Source organism: Bacillus rossius, chromosome 1 (genome assembly GCF_032445375.1).
Source record: "Bacillus rossius redtenbacheri isolate Brsri chromosome 1, Brsri_v3, whole genome shotgun sequence".
NCBI classification, from domain to species: Eukaryota; Metazoa; Arthropoda; class Insecta; order Phasmatodea; family Bacillidae; genus Bacillus; species Bacillus rossius.
Window position 1 is genome coordinate 31,523,452 of NC_086330.1, and position 16,439 is coordinate 31,539,890.

Sequence of the window (16,439 nt, forward strand, 5' to 3'; positions counted from 1 at the left end):
AAAAGTGTTTTGTGTTCCACATTCTCACCAATTTAACTTTAATTAATGCAGTAAAATTACAAGTCATTGTTATATTTTAAAATTCTTTATGAAGCTTGACATCGTCCGGGCCTGCAGCCCCTTTTTAAGTCCGATATGCCACCGCCCAAACACCACCCACCCTCCATTCAAACCTCCCGCCTACCCGTGCATACGTGTGCGTGCGTGTGTTCGCCCGGCAAGAGGGCGCTGTCGAGTCAGCCATGTTAGTCGAGCAAGCCATGATCTCATCTCTTTGATCTCATCCCAGTCCGCCGCGGACGCCTGATTTATTCCGCTAATTCAGCTCACACACGTACACGGTTGAAACTGTACAAAACGCCCGCGGCACGAATCGGTTTAGGGGTGATGAGCCACCACGTGGTCACGTATTAAATTACGTAGTACGAGGAAAAAGACAGACTGGCCGTAAACTAATTAACTAAGCAGTCCCCCGACCGAGAGTATCTCCGAACACTAAAAGAAAGTGATTGAGACGAAATTAAAGTTAACAGAATTACTTGGCAGAGAAACAAGTGGTGAGGTCCCCGGAGTGCTGATGCGTCTGCTCTCGGTCGTTGATGGCGGAAGACTGGGGATGAGCTCATGGCTCGCTCGACTAACATGGCGTCCTCCCGCCGAAACAATTGCAGTTAAAAGATATTTGCGAATTCGTGCCATGGGAAACCAAATTAACATGACAAGAATGCATTAAAAATAATGTGACAATTTATGAATAAGAGAAAAGATTGTACAAATTATAATTATTTTGATTTAAATTTAATTATTGTCTGGCTTCGGGTTTCCTCGGGAATGTCCGGAAACGCTATTCTATTTTAATACATTATTTTAAAATAAAAGTACATAAAACCCTCCCGGCCGATCTGCCGTCACGTTGCACTTAGGGAATATAAAAACAAACAACACAATTATATATAGGTACTTATGTTTTTAGGGGTGCGGCGCACTGACTCGACAGCGCCCTCTTGCCGGGCGAACACACACGTACGCACGGGTAGGCGGGAGGTTTGAATGGAGGGTGGGTGATGTTTGGGCGGTGGCATATCGGACTTAAAAGGGCCGCAGGCCCGGACGATGTCAAGGAGATATCGAATTTTTTAATTTAGCAATACATCACCTGTACAACCATTCGAACGACGCCAATTTTGTGATTTTGCCGTGTGTTCGTGAATGCGTAATAAATAAAATGGTCGATTAGGTCAGGTCAGTTACATTATTAATACTTTCAAACTAAGCGGACATAAAAAATAATGTGAATTAATTTTAATGGCTGTTTAGTTTTAAAATATTTATAATGTAACTGACCTGACCAAACAAACCGGGACAAAGGATGAACAGTACGAACCAAAATGGTCGATTAGGTCAGGTCAGTTACATTATGAATACTTTCAAACTAAGCGTACATTAAAAATAATATGATGTAATTTCAATGGTTCTTTAGTTTTAAAGTATTTATAATGTAACTGACCTGACCTAACAAACCCGGACAAATGATGAACATTAACAACTCACGTAAATTTCTTTGTTACTTATTACTTGCGCAACAATATCCAAATAAAAAATAAGAATTTAAAATTAGAAACGTTAAAAGCCTACCTAAGTTGGAGGCGGGTACATTTCCTTTGCCATTAGAAGGAAATGATGTTCACCTACGTCACAATACCTCCGACGGAACATTAATAAATAAATAAATAAATAATGACGTATTGGTGCATTTGAATACTGGCCAATCACGGAACTGTCACGTGACAAAATTGTCCAATAAGAAACATAATAGATAGTCGTAAACAAGAAACAATGGTAATCGCAGCATGAATACACAGGTATTGTGATGAAAATTAAAAAATTCGATATCTTCTAAAATATTCGGAATTTCTTATCTCCGCCGGTTGATTTGAAAAGAGGAAATGAAAGAGCATAGAATAAAAGTATTTTCTGATTTTTAGCATTTTTTTTTCGCATGTACCGCGGCTCTACATATTTACCAGAGTCTCACATCGGTCCGTGCACGTGGCACGGTGGCGCCCATAAAACTCGAGCACGCATTAAAATTCAGTCAGTAAATATCAGAGACTACGGCCCCCGTATCAAGAGGTGCCGCCACGAGTGGCACCGTAACAAGCTCTTAAAAGGAATATCATAATCTGTAATCAATGTCATAAAAATGACAAAATTACGAATAATATATTCAATTATAAACAGACCTATTAAACACAATGTTAAGACTGGGTGTATCTACTATTAGTGTCATTAGTTTAAAAGATGGTGCTAGCTTCCCTGTGGCAATGCTCTGAAGGACTGTGGAAAGTGCTTCATGGGTTTTTATTCTCTTTTCATCTCAAATGTGCATGAAGCTGATAAAGGTTGTGTGTGTTATTCTGCATTTCTTATATTTAATAGTCTTAACAGTAATGTGAATCAGTGAAGATACCCCAAAAGCAAGGCAAACCTTAATTTTTTCTATGTACTTTGACTTTATAAAAGTTACCCATCATTTGGGTCAACACAGTTCATAAATTGATTCTGCTAAAAGTTTAATTTTAGTGCAGATTGGCTTATTTGTCGAGAGGACTGTGCTTTCAAATCTAGTTGGTCCAACCACCCTGATTTAAAGCTTTTATGGTTTACCTAAATCACTCCAAGTAAAAGCTTAATGTTCCTTGTGATATGCAATGGCCAATTCCTTCCCCCCCTCATCCCTGACTTGTCTTGTATGTTGTGGTTATAGCTTTTATTTTAACCAAAATTTCCATTGTATTACTAAGGTTTACTTTGCTTCACGTCATAACCCATAGAGCTTAAATTTGTTGCAATGTGCCCTTGTTTAAATTCCCCTCGGGTCCTTCACTTCTTTTAACCACTTTTAGCTCTTTTCAAAAAGTGTGGGTTTTGTTAATTGAAATGAACAATCTTGGGATGGTGAAGGGGATATGGCTCGTGGCTGGCAGGAAATGAAAATTTTGACATCACAGGTTCTGAGCAGTTTCCAAAGGCACAGAGCCATGCAAGGGTCCTTAGCAGGCAAATTGGAACCTCTTAAATTTCAGTTGCATTTCAGAAATGTAAACTGACTTTTGGGTTTCTATTATAGAGCGTTTTTCTTGGAAACACCTGTAGTGAATTACCGTAAAAAAGGGTAAATAGGATCAAAAGTTTGTAACATATTTTGAAACATAGTGTAGCAAAAAATAATTATACATAGAATTATGTATTAGAACAATGTATAATTTTTTTCTGCTATTTTTTTCTTGCATAATGTTACAATGTTTTGACCCTATTCACCCCATTTTACGGTAGTTGACTGAAGAATTACATAATGCTATTTAAGAACACTTTCAAGAATTAAGCTTGTGCCCAGAGTGGATTTTAAACGTGACAAAGTATTGGTTGATAGTTCACTTCTTCACTTTTTTATTTAAATGTTCATTTCATTCTTATCCAAGAGGTTTGTTAAGTTATGGGTACATGACTTGGATACCTGGGAAAGTAAAAACTTTTCATTTTAATTCTTAGGTTATAACTTAAGTTATTCCACTTTAATCTTGTCTCCGTCATTTTCACCTTTGTCATAGCAGCAGTTGGAATTTATAAACTTACAAAACACGTAGAGTTCAATTTTATTTTTATTATATACAACATACAAAATCAGTAATTACAAATTTGTTATCTCAAGAACTGGAGTATTTTACAATACAGTTTCATATTTCATGTAAGGATGATCCTAAACTGACATACTTACTCTTTACAGTACTAATTACTAATGCTAATAAACACTGTACTAATAGTGGACCCCAGCTTAATGTAAGCTTGGTACAAGTACATACATATAAAAACTCCTAACTGCCTTGAATTACTGCTATTTTGTAAAATGTTTGTTTAGCACTTTAGTGGAATCATCTTGTTATTAAAGTTTTTAATTTAATTTACAATGTTTTATTTAATATTACATATAATTCAACAAAAAAAGTGTTAAAATTTTTTTCAACAATATTATTTGGTGTAATGGTTGTAACTACATACATATAAAGGAAATACATACATAAAAAGGACATATATAAGAATTCCACACATTCTTTCAAAAATGTGATTTTCATCTAGCTATAAATGTGTGATATGCTAGGGTTTAATCTTTTTATTCAAAAAATTTCAAAAGAACATAATCATTAAAAAATATTATCAAGCATAGCTTAGCTTATGTTGCTAGGTAAACTCACCATTCATGTGTTCTACTAATTTAAAATTGGAATGCATTGATCTCATATAATCTATTAATCAAATGTGTAGAAAACACATTCGAATGTACTAAAACTGATCAAATGTTAAGAACTACAACACAAAAATTTGATGTAGGGGTGCTCTTCTTCTGAAGTACTTCATGAACTGACTTGGAGGGATGTTTTTATCATGGGAAGAGTGGTTTTAGTTAAATTTATTTTATACGCGGATTGTAAATGATTAGAGTAGTCTCCGCGTTTAAGAGCAGCACAGTGGAGCAGACTGTCTCGCGAAGTGTCGACGGCATTTGCAGGCATTTCACTGCCAGTTCATGATGTCAAGTTACAGTCCTATCGAGCTGGAATCCTCAACTGACACTTGCTCGCGAAGTTTCAGCGGCAGCTCTAGGTAGATGGGCTTGGGGACATTCTCTGCAACACAACACGGGAGCATCAGAAGTGTCATGATTGAACAATCTTGTAGTGATGATTTGAACAAGATTAAGAGATAAGCTACGAAAAAGTTGAAATAACTCCAAAATAAAGGTAAATACTAGACTGCATAGAATTTGAATGAAAGTTGAAACTTAAATTAAGCAAAATTAAAAATAAAAGCCTTTCACTGCCAAACAGTTTTTTTGTGCAATAATTTTGTCTTACTTGTGCCTAATAATTTATAGATAAAGTTCTGTAGCAAAATGATAACATTTCCTATTTTATCATGTACCTCTTAATATACCTATTTAGTTTAAATTAATTATAATGAGCTCTTGCTTGATGACTTATTTTTTGTTCCGAGTGAATCCACCTCACAAATTATTTCAATCGAGAATACAACTTGTATCATAGTTAAAATAACACTGTTTTGATTAAGCAAGTACTATGGCAAATTTGTCATCTTATACAGTGATCATTTTTATACTCCATAAATAAATAATGTGTATAAAAATAAAAAACAATATAAAATTCAAAGCTGAGCTAAGAATTAACTATAAAATGTGGTTTAGTAAAAACTCATAATTAGGAGCCAGAAAAATCAGCAATTTGCTATAGATATGTATTTGATAATTTTAACATTAAATGTTATTTTTTCTTTGCCAACTTCCTACACAAAAAACTCCGTTTTACATAAATTAATTTACTTTGGTTTAAAGTAATTTTTAAATAAATGCCACAAAACTGCTACACTTTTTTTTGTAGAAGGTTTTCAAAATTGTGCAAAAAGATGTATTAACACTAATCAAAAAATCAAAATACTACTTACTACATATTTTGCAGATTGTTTGAAACACATGCTCATATACATATTAATTTTTTTTTTTTTTTTAACAAACGTTTTCCATCTTTACCCTACATTTTATCTTGGTTAAAAGGATGATAAAAATCTAACTTAATGCTAGCAATTTGCACTACTAATTTTTAAAGCTTAGTAAACATTTTACTTTATTTTATGATTTTAAATTAAAAATGTATTGACAATTTTTTTTAAATATCAAAAGGGTGTAGTTTGTAAGTAGTATTTGTGTACATGAATATATTGTTTTTTAACATTTAGACTGTTAAGATTACGTTTTGAATAAGTCGCATGGAAAAGCTAATTAACCTACACTAGAGTCCCGTTATAGCGAGGTGTCACGGTTCCGGGTTTGATCCTCGCTATAACCGAATTGGAAAGATTTTGGCCCCCAAAGAATAAAAATTAACAGAAAATAGCATAAAAATTGTGTTGAAACCTGTATAATTGGAAAATAACAGGTTATATTAACGAAATCTTAATTTCTGTGAGCTGATGTGTGAATTCTCTTTAAAACGATACCCCACAAGTACGGATGCGATCACCGATTGCATCAAAATAACCAGAATACCCTATCACGCCACGTAAGTATAGCATCTCAGCCCGCAATCGATTACTCGGCTTGGCCCGCGGCCGACACAGCATTGTCCTGCTATCTATTGTCGACGCGGGCTGTCTGCTGGCGGACGTGTTGGTTCGGGATGTAGCGAACAGATGGCGCTAGTGTAGCGCGACGATTTAATTCCTTACAAAAAAGCTGGAAAACAATACATACTTTTTTCATTTAAAAAAACCTGTAAACGTTTTTTAAAAATAAATTCAGAATTAAACTCAAACCATCACCACCCCCTTCTTGGACAGATACCCCAACAACTGACCGAAACAAAAGTTACAAGAAAACTGTCCTAGCGATTCGGAAATAAATACGGTAGTGCCCACTATTTGCCAGCTAGTAAAATAAATAACGTGAAGTGTTTGTAAACGTGTCACGACTGAAATAATTCCAAACAAGTTTATAAATATTTGTGTATTATTAACGTGATCAATTAGCAACAAGTATAAAGACGGCTCTGACGTTTTTGGCCTAACATAGTTATAAACAATGTTATTATTCGTTAATGAAAATGTCCCAACAAATTAATTAAGAGCATTTATATTTTAAAAAAAAATGTGCATTGTTATGTTTAATGGCGGGAAAAAATAGATTTTGTCTATTTTATAAATAATAAGAAATGCGTACAATTATATGTATATTCAAAGGCTTGGTTTATTCGAGTCGAACATACCTTGGCCTTGAAGCCAAGCGGAAGTTTGATAAAAGAAAGAAAGGACGGGATTATATTTTTAAAGCCACGCACTTAGGTGGCGACTGCAAGGCTGAAGAATGTGACGGGCGTCAACTGCAAGATGTCTACTGCCGAGCAAGAGCAGTGAAGATAAAGCAGACAAATAACCAAGGCGCGCTTCACGCGATCACGCCGTAAATTCCTCAAAAAGACCTCGTTATAGCCGTGCTCTCGCTATTACCGTGCTCGCTATAACGGGATTCTACTGTATATAATAAATGCTAAACCATAAAGCAATAGATGCTAGTCACTCCAGTCCCTCCGCGGGAGACAACGGCTCTGCTCACCGTTGCACCGGTAGACGAGGTCGGACCAGATGACCATCTCCTGGGAGAAGCAGAACACGCCCAGCCGGCCGCCCTTCAAGGTGGAGTCGTACACGTTGCCAGAGTCGGCGACCATGTGCTCGCCCTCGAAGATGCGCAGCCGGATGAGGCCGATCTTGGGGCGGTGGAGCAGCAGCCAGCGGTAGGCCACGCGCTCCCTCCAGCCCACGTTGCGGGGGTCCTTCCACAGCAGCTTCACCTGCGGGGGTGAGCGGCGCGGTGAAGACAGGCCCACGCCGCCTCGCACTCGCACACCGGCCCTAGGCCACTCACTCTTGGTGGGACGCTAATAGGGATGTGCGAATCCTCGATTTTCAGTTCGCTTCGAATCCGATTCGAATCCCTGGTAATACATATTTGAAATATGAATCCGATTCCGAATATTAAGCACAGAATAATTAAAAATAAATGATTAATTTAAAAATAATGTGTGTTCTCTTTTTTCTAACTGTAACTACTGGCAATTATTTATTACACTGAGAGTGAAATGTTTATAATTATGTAAACTTAATTAATAATAAACAATTTAAAATATGAAAACCAAAACATATTCGATTCTCCAACTCAATCATAATAAACTGCACGCCACAGGGAAATCTCACTTTTATAAACTTTTCAGCAAACGAAACCATTTTTTCTCCAATAAATAGCCAAGAGGTTTTTTTTTCTTGTAGGTATGTAATTGTTTTTAGTTTATAGTTTGCTATACGACGAAATTCGTAATTATATTTAAGCTCTGGAAATCTCGAAATTCTTTTAATGTCACTGTGTTAATTATTTAATTTACATGTCATTCTTTGATATATCATATTATAAATACTTACGTGATAGTAGCCTAATTTTATTTTTCACTGCTAGAATTTTTGAGCCGTATTAAATTAATTTATAACTTTACGTACAACGATTCCGGGTTCGGGTAATTGTGGATTCGAACCGTACCTGAAAATATCGGGTACTCGCACATCCCTAGACCCCAATATTTTCGAGGGGGTTCTTACCAGGGAACCTTGAGACTATGAAAATAGCCGGCAGAGAAAAGATGGGTTCAGAGGCCTTTCGCAGTAAAATTTGAAAAATAAACTCTTTTAAAACAACGATTTTAAGCTAACCTGAAACTTAAATCACGACAATGCTTTTGCTAATATTCTTGTCGCAAAATTATAGTGCTACAGTTGCGTTAGTAATAAGGTTGCCCGGCACTGAATCTACCCCTGGTTTTTGATTTCTGTGGTTTCCCCCAAAATCATTAGACAAGTAAACGTGTCATGCGTTTGCAGGAATGGTAGATGTAGACCATAAATATAGCTACTGCACAGTCCTGTTAGAGCTCTTATCATTATTTAAACTCTAAAGAAACATCTCCAAAGTGTTTGTATGACAAGACACACCGGTGGAGTCCTACCGAAGTCACCATCAAGTGTGGTTGTGAATTTGTTCTTGAGCTGCGGCATCAAACATGTTTTTTTTTTTATAGAGAATAATAAGAGCTATGATAAGTATCATGCATTTTGTAAAGCTATACTATATTGTAAAGTATGTAATATAATATTGACATGGTTAAAAAAGAAATGGCGAATAAAAAGTTGATATGAGTATTGATAAAGAAAGGAGTTTCTGCTGGTTGTTGGCTTAAAACTGCTGGTTTTCACTGAAGAGGGGTGGAAGGAGCGCATGGCACCGTCACCTGATCCTCCGTGTCCCCGGTGTGCCAGAGGGAGTTGCGCAGCATCTGGCCCGGTCCCGTCCCGGAGTCCACCAGCTTCAGCTGGATGCCCGGCTCTGCGACGGCTCGGAACGGGGTCGCCTGCCAGTAGGTCTGCGCGCTCTTCTTCCACATCACAGTGTAGAACTTCTTGTTGTTCTGGTAGCTGCGCGCGACCATCAAACAGCTCTGTTACTTCAGCTGGTGGGTACTTACGTTAATCTAAAACTCTCTTCACTTTCAGAACTCAGTAAAATTAAAGATCATTTGTATTTGTCTCTAAAATTACAAATATAAATTGTGTTACAATAACAGTCCTTACCAATGACAAGTACACAATATTAATTCAAATTGCAGAAGTGAGTTTAAAACTGTTTATTGTTTAGTAAGGAACAATATGTGTCTCATTTCGTAAATAATATGTTTCTATTAATTAAGTCATTATAGTTGGGTTTAATTTTATGTCTAATGAAAATTGTATTGCAGTAATTACAGTAGTGTTCTAAGTTAAAAGTAAAAGGTAGAATTATCCGTAGCTCATTGTATGCTCAGAAGTTTAAAATGATGATGACTGAACCTCGGAAAATATAGTATATTAGTACTCCAAACCACTTGGCTAACAACCCAGGACTCATTAACCATCTCGTGCCGAGACTTATGATCGAACCCAAGACCCATGTAACATAAGCAATGTGCCTTGAGCAACAATCTGTTACTAGGTCTGACATGCTGAGACAGGTTGGGAGAGTGCTACAAACCTACAAACAAAATAATCGCACATGAATAAAAATAGCATGTGATGTCGTAGGGCCTTAAACATCCTTAAACTGCAAGTCAAAGTTTTATGCATGGGTGCCTCTGTATGTTTATAGGGCACACGGACCCGGCGGCGACTCTTTGATAAAGGTCATAACTTCACCCGTGTGTGAATGAGACTCGAATCACCCTACTATAAACTTCCTCAACCTTTCCAGATTTGGTCTGCTCTGAGCATCGGAAAATCTTGCACGAAGATCCCACCCCGTGGCTGTGAGGAATCTCACAACCGGTACCAGAAGTTGTTAGCACATCTCACGGTTAACACAGTTTATTAACATCATTGATTATGCATCTCTTACACGTCCTGCTAGATCACTATGAAAAGCCTTGCGGCATGTACTTGTACAAGTTGAAGTCTGTCACCATCGTGACTGAAAAGTTTCTCACGCAGTAATTTTAAACACACGTAAAAGGGTTAAAAATCTCCCAATGCAGGTCTGCCCCAAGGATAACTGAGAAAGCATTATACATCACTAAATTAAGAAAACTGAAGTAAGTGGTCAGTGATGCTAGACGATGAAGTTGGGGTGCGGACACTTCCTACCTCGAGAGGTGATGGCTTCATACTGGGCCGGATATAAGAAAATGGCCAATGACCAGGGCCCTTCCCGCCTGGCTGAAGACCATTACGTGATACTGGATTCATGCCGCTTACATTAAGAAACTCAAACATAAAAACAGTTTACAGAGGTAAAACCAATTAAGTTCTTTTAAAATACTATTTAAAATACTATTTAAAATAACTCTATTAAAAGTAATAGTGTTTGAAAGCTGGATTGCTGCTTACGGGTGTGTTTGGAAATGTTTTATTCAGCCTAGAGACAACTGAATTATTATAATTTATTTAATAAAGGGTCTCTGAGCACGGCTGAAAACAACATAAACCTTGGGGTGATAAAATAAAGTAAAACAAATGTTATATTTTAATGTTTAAGGAAACATCGCATCCCAGCTAACGGCACTCATTTGCACCCTTTCGGGCCAGTGGTGCACATTTCAAATGCCGGATCACACGAGGCACATGTCATATTGCACACGTAGATAGAGCAGGGGATGTTATGATAAGGAGGGAGGTGGTGGCACATGCATATCTTTGAATAGTGATCTTAAATTATATTTCCAGTTGGGTTTTGATTCTATAAAATTTATTTATTTCCTAGTTTGAGTATTTTTTATGATTGAAGTGTCGCCAACCTTGGTATCTCGGTCCACTACGGCAGTTATAACACACCGCTGCCCCAAAAGTTGTGCATCATTGCCCAGTACCAGTGGAGCTTAATGCATTGAGGAAACACACCCTGTTGCAACACGGCAAAGGTATGATGGACACTCAATGGGCTGCATGATCGAGAGTCAGCCCTCAATGGTGCCTTTTCCATGTCTCCTCCACCCATCAGATATTCCTTCAGCCCTATATCCCACCTCCACCAAGGCAGTAGGCATCACAAGGTAGGTAGCATTCCAATTATTATTATAATAATAACTGTTTCAATTTTATTTTACTATTTAATATCTATGTTGGAGCTTTATCTTTATGCAGTAATCACAAATAAATCATGCTTGCATGGCAAGGGTCCTGGGTTAGATCCTGACTACCAACATGACTGAAATTTATGATGATTGAGTTGGTAATTGAATGGTTCTAAACCCACTATAATCTTAGTTCTCATCACTTTAAATTTTGTGCATAACTATACAATATAAATCTCTCCCTATAAATTTTTGATTATAGTTTTGGTAAAAATGTACCTTTACTTACTGTGAGTACACTAATAAAGTGTTTGGCAAGATATCATGATCTACCGTGTGACTTCAAAATTTTATAGATTTTATAATATTTTATTTAACTATTTGTGTTATTAATTTTCTAGAAATTGCAGAAGGAAGAAGCAAACTACAAATATGAATGCCAGTTTGCAATCTCTGAAAGTATTATCAGTGATGCAGTTCCTTAAAGAGGTCTGCCTAGTCAGCGGTGTCTCTCTCCTCCAAGTGCAAGGCTCTGAACTGGTGCAGTCTTCTAGTTATGCATAGGACAACTATAAAACCTGAGCGATGAATGACCAAACCATTATATGGTGGAGAAATGAAGGTAAGGGTGTAATGCAAAACCCTTGGGTGCTTTTCATGTCTAAAAATTGTTCTGAAAAAAAAAAACCCCACAATTTAGCCCTTTTCAATCTCCTAAAATTACAGTTTATAAATGAAATACGGAAACATAACTAGTAACTACCCATAAACCCTCAGGACATTCTTAAATGTTTTTCGTAAACAGTCACCACTGGTTATCTTTTTAAATTGTGTGGGATTTTTCTGAAGCTCTGATCATTGTATGTGTACCCAGGTAGGCGGGATCCTTAATGGAGGACAGTTTTAAAGTTATATCTGTGAGGAAAAGACAATGCTATAAGATTATCAGTTACGTATTTGATAACAATATTCATCAGACTAAGTTTGTAAGCAAAAGGCAGACGTGTAATGTTTTAAGACTGCTTGGTGCATTAGTCAGCATTACATTTGGTACATTGCTACCCCTTGTCGCACTAAGCTGCATCCTTATCAGAAAATACACAAATATTTTTTATACTTTACTGTTTTACGGTAGGGAAGTGACATTTAAGGACGTTCCATTGATTTGTGTCAGATGTAAAGTATCGGGGCACACAAAAATGTTTTCATGTAAAATTCAATAAAAATCTACCATCTTATATGAATTATACCAACCTGAAAATGAAACCAGCATAATCATCATCCATTTCTGTATCCACGAAGAAGGTTCCTTCAAAGTCGACTCCGCCAAATTGATCGTAGCCTGCAATAAGACCATGCATTCACTATAAATTCTAAATATGTACTCTCCTGAATATTCAGTTCTGTTCATTGATCTATTAACTGATCAACATTTTTAACAGAACATCCATTCATCTACTATGTGGATTTGTGCTGTAAGTACGTTAACCTGCTACAGTAGTCTTCGCCCATTGTCATCTGCTTCACATAATGTTTTTAAGGAAAACACGCATTAAAAAAATCTACCTTACAGTTCGCATTTGAATCCAGAAAAGAGTAATTACAATAAGTCAAGACTCTTGCTTAAGTTAAGCTTATAAGTATATCGGTAGTACAGAGTACACATTTCAACTACACAAAAAATACCATTTAGTTTGTTTATTAAAACAAACCCAAATTTTGTAAAGTAAAACAAAAAAATTATCTTTGGCTTTCATGGCAGTTGCCCTTGCAGTGTTGGTTTTCGGATAGAAACGATGTCGTGATGTTGGAGTTGATTGACGTTCTGCTGTATCTTGCAGTCAGCATGAATAATTATCAGTGTTAAGTCAATGTCTATAGTTTTGCCTCTAATGTACCCCATGAAGTGAGGTGCCGCAGTGGTAAGCCACCAAACTCAACTTCCAGGGGACTGCAATTGAAATTTTGGCCCGGCTATTGTGATTTTATATTCTCCATGTTTTCCTGAAATCACTCCAGACAAATGCTGCGATGGTTCATTACAACAATAGGCCATGGGTAATTCCTTCCGCATGTCCCGTTTTCTCATTGCTTATAATTATCTCTAATGACCACGCTATCGAAGTTAAACCCAAGTTAATTAATATACTGCAGAGTCCTGCTAATCTTGACTTGATGAGACGGGACTCTGTCCAGATCACAGAAAATGCACAAAATACAAAAGTTTTAGATGGGTAAAACTAGGTTTAACATTAACAACTATATTGTTGTCATAAATAGAACTTTTCCTACCGCTTAATTTAATTTTTAATTTTTAACACTACATTTTGTATACACAGACCTAAGTTTTTAACCTATAAACTGATGAAGGATTAACAAAAACAAAACTAAAATCCTACTTTTTTAAAATCCCATCCGAATTAATTGGAAGTCCGAACGAGTGGGTTTCGGATTAGGACTATACAGTAGAATCTCGTTATAGCGAGCACGGTAATAGCGAGAACACGGCTATAACGAGGTATTTTTGAGGAATTTACGGCGTGATCGCTTGTAGCGCGCTTTTGTTGTTTGTCTGCTTTTTCTCCACCCCTCTCGCTCGCCACTAGACATCTTGCCGTTGACGCGTCACATTCTTCAGCCGTGCAGTCGGCACCTAAGTGCGTGGCTTAAAAATAGAATCCCATCCTTTCTTTCTTTTTTCAACCTTCCGTTAGTTATCTGTGCCGTGTGTAGACAAAGTTTGAGATTGGAACAGAAACAACGTAAGAAAGTATTTTTTTTTACAAATTAAAAATATGTATGTTTTTGTTTTTATAATCGCGTATTTTCACGTTTTTTTTGGTTATCTTAAAAGAGAGAATATTAAAAAGCCGCTCTAATAAGATTTAATTGTTTCTTGGTTAACAAAAACTATTAATTATCAAATATTGTTAATTGTTTATATTCTATTTATTATTTACGCGACGTCATACTGTACGCGTACGCAATACGACTGGATTCGTTGCTGCAACATAGCATGTTATGCTGTATCAGAAGTAACGAGTAACGTAACGATAGTAACGAGTATTAATTGTTATAGTAACGAATACATACGGTTACGCATTTTTTCGTTTACTAGTCGGCACTACCGTATTTATTTCCGAATCGCTAGGGCAGTTTTCTTGTAACTTTTGTTTTGGTCAGTTGTTGGGGTATCTGTCCGAGAAAGGGGTGATGATGGTTTGAGTTTAATCCCAAATTTATTTTCTAAAAAAGTTGACAGGTTTCTTTAAATGAAAAAAGTATAGTTTTCCAGCGACTATTACGTTTGAGGCGTACGTGCGTTGCCGCAGCCACACTCCTGCTTTTTTGTAAGGAATTAAATCGTCGCGCTACACTAGCACCACCTGTTTGCAACATCCCGAACCAACATGGCCGCCAGCAGACAGCCCGCGTCGACGATAGATAGCAGGACAATGCTGCGTCGGCCGCGGGCTGAGATGCTATACTTACGTGGCTTGGTAGGGTATTCTGGTTATTTTGACGTAATCGGTGATCGCATCCGTACTTATAGGGTATCGTTTTAAAGAGAATTCACACATCTGCTCACAGAAATTAAGATTTCGTTAATATAACCTGTTATTTTCCAATTATACAGGTTTAAACACAATTTTTATGCTCTATTCGGTTAATTTTAATTTTTTGGGGGCCAAAATTTGTCCAATTCGATTATAGCGAGGACACGGTTATAGCGAGGATCAAACCCGGAACCGTGACACCTCGCTATAACGGGACTCTAGTGTACTTTATATATAAAGTATAGTTAATTTTATTTTATTTCCAGAATAGTATCTATTGTAAAGATTACATACGTACATAATACTGTACACATTTTAAATGATAAAAATAAATCTACAGTACGTTCAGCTTGAAGGCAAGATTGTTTTAATGACAATAATGTTGTGTACCAGAGGCCACTGGCAAAGAACGAGGAAATGGCCCACTCACCGACGGCCAGTCCCGGGTCGCTGTTCATGGTCTGGACAATCTCTGCCCCTTTGTTGTAGATCACCCAGTTGGGGTCTATTTGGGAGTCTCCTTCGGGGTCCAGCACCACGGTCTGGTACGTCCTGAAAAAAAAGCACCAAGTTAGCACGGCTTTCCAGCTCACTGTCAGTAAATGCTTCTGGCATATAGATGTGCCAATCAAACTATGGTCTTGTTTTGGAATTAGATTCAATGCACTCCTGGCAGAGAGTTTAAAAATGCATTGGAATTGTATGGTCTCTAATAATTGACTACTAAAATATGCTTTTTTTTTAAAGAGTTTAAATAAGAAACTCAAGAAATATAATACAAATTACAGTGAAATCGCATTGCAATAAACCTGGAAAAACTCAAAGTTTTAACATTTTCAATCACATGGCATCATTTATTAAGATATTATAATTGGTTTGATTTTTAAATACACTATTTTTTTATATATATATTTCAAGTGGTATTTAAAACTATAAAAAAATATTTTTTATAGCCATTAAGTTTTATGTTGATTAGAATATACTCAATGATTCACACATTAAAAGTTGAGATATAAATCGTCCACTGAAGTGGACGAATACACATGACATGGTTTTGTGAGGAACCTCGGTACATACGGTATTAAATTCCTGTCCCTCTTACCCTATGCCAGTTCTTTGTCTTCTTTGGTCGTTTCTCTGTCAACTGCTGTTCCTCCTACTTCCACCACCTTCCCCCATTCACTATTCACGACCATGTGCTATACATATGCATACCCAGAGGATTTTAACTCCTGGTTATGCTGTGCTATGAACATTACTCTTCTTGACACATGCCACATGGCATCAGCTCGACAGATTCAAGCTGCAGTTTATTAACAATGTTTTACGCCACAGGTTGTTGTAGATAAGCAAGGGCTAGTGTGCATTTCATGAGCCCCCTACACTTTGTCCTGACATTTACAGCAAGCTTATGAATTATGGACTTATTCGCAACAGGTTTTGGGTAGGTGGTGCCGGCGGTGTCACCTGAAGTCAGTGGAACTGATCTTGGAGTTGTTGGGACAGTTGTCCAGGTGATTGCGCACCCGGTCGTTGTCCCAGTCGTCCTGGCAGGCGTCACCTGTTCCGTCGCCTGTAACACGGCGCGATATGTTGACTAACTATCAATTAAAAATGCCTACAACAAAAATGCACCTTGCAAAATCCTAACAAATCTATCATTCTACCACTA

At 37.1% G+C, this 16,439-nt stretch overlaps 1 protein-coding gene across 1 annotated transcript in view; it reads right to left on the reverse strand.

The window, feature by feature from the left end:
* Nucleotides 1-3,544: 3,544 nt before the first annotated feature.
* Nucleotides 3,545-16,439, reverse strand: part of LOC134533920 (cartilage oligomeric matrix protein) — a 140,360-nt gene continuing 127,465 nt past the window's right edge. Inside the window, exons 18-23 of the mRNA XM_063371719.1 lie at nt 16,235-16,340; nt 15,198-15,319; nt 12,465-12,552; nt 8,904-9,087; nt 7,181-7,418; nt 3,545-4,685 (exon numbers count right to left, since the gene is read on the reverse strand). Of these exons, the coding sequence (XP_063227789.1) occupies nt 4,597-4,685; nt 7,181-7,418; nt 8,904-9,087; nt 12,465-12,552; nt 15,198-15,319; nt 16,235-16,340 (827 nt within the window). The 3' untranslated portion in view covers nt 3,545-4,596. The remainder of the gene's footprint in view (nt 4,686-7,180; nt 7,419-8,903; nt 9,088-12,464; nt 12,553-15,197; nt 15,320-16,234; nt 16,341-16,439) is intronic.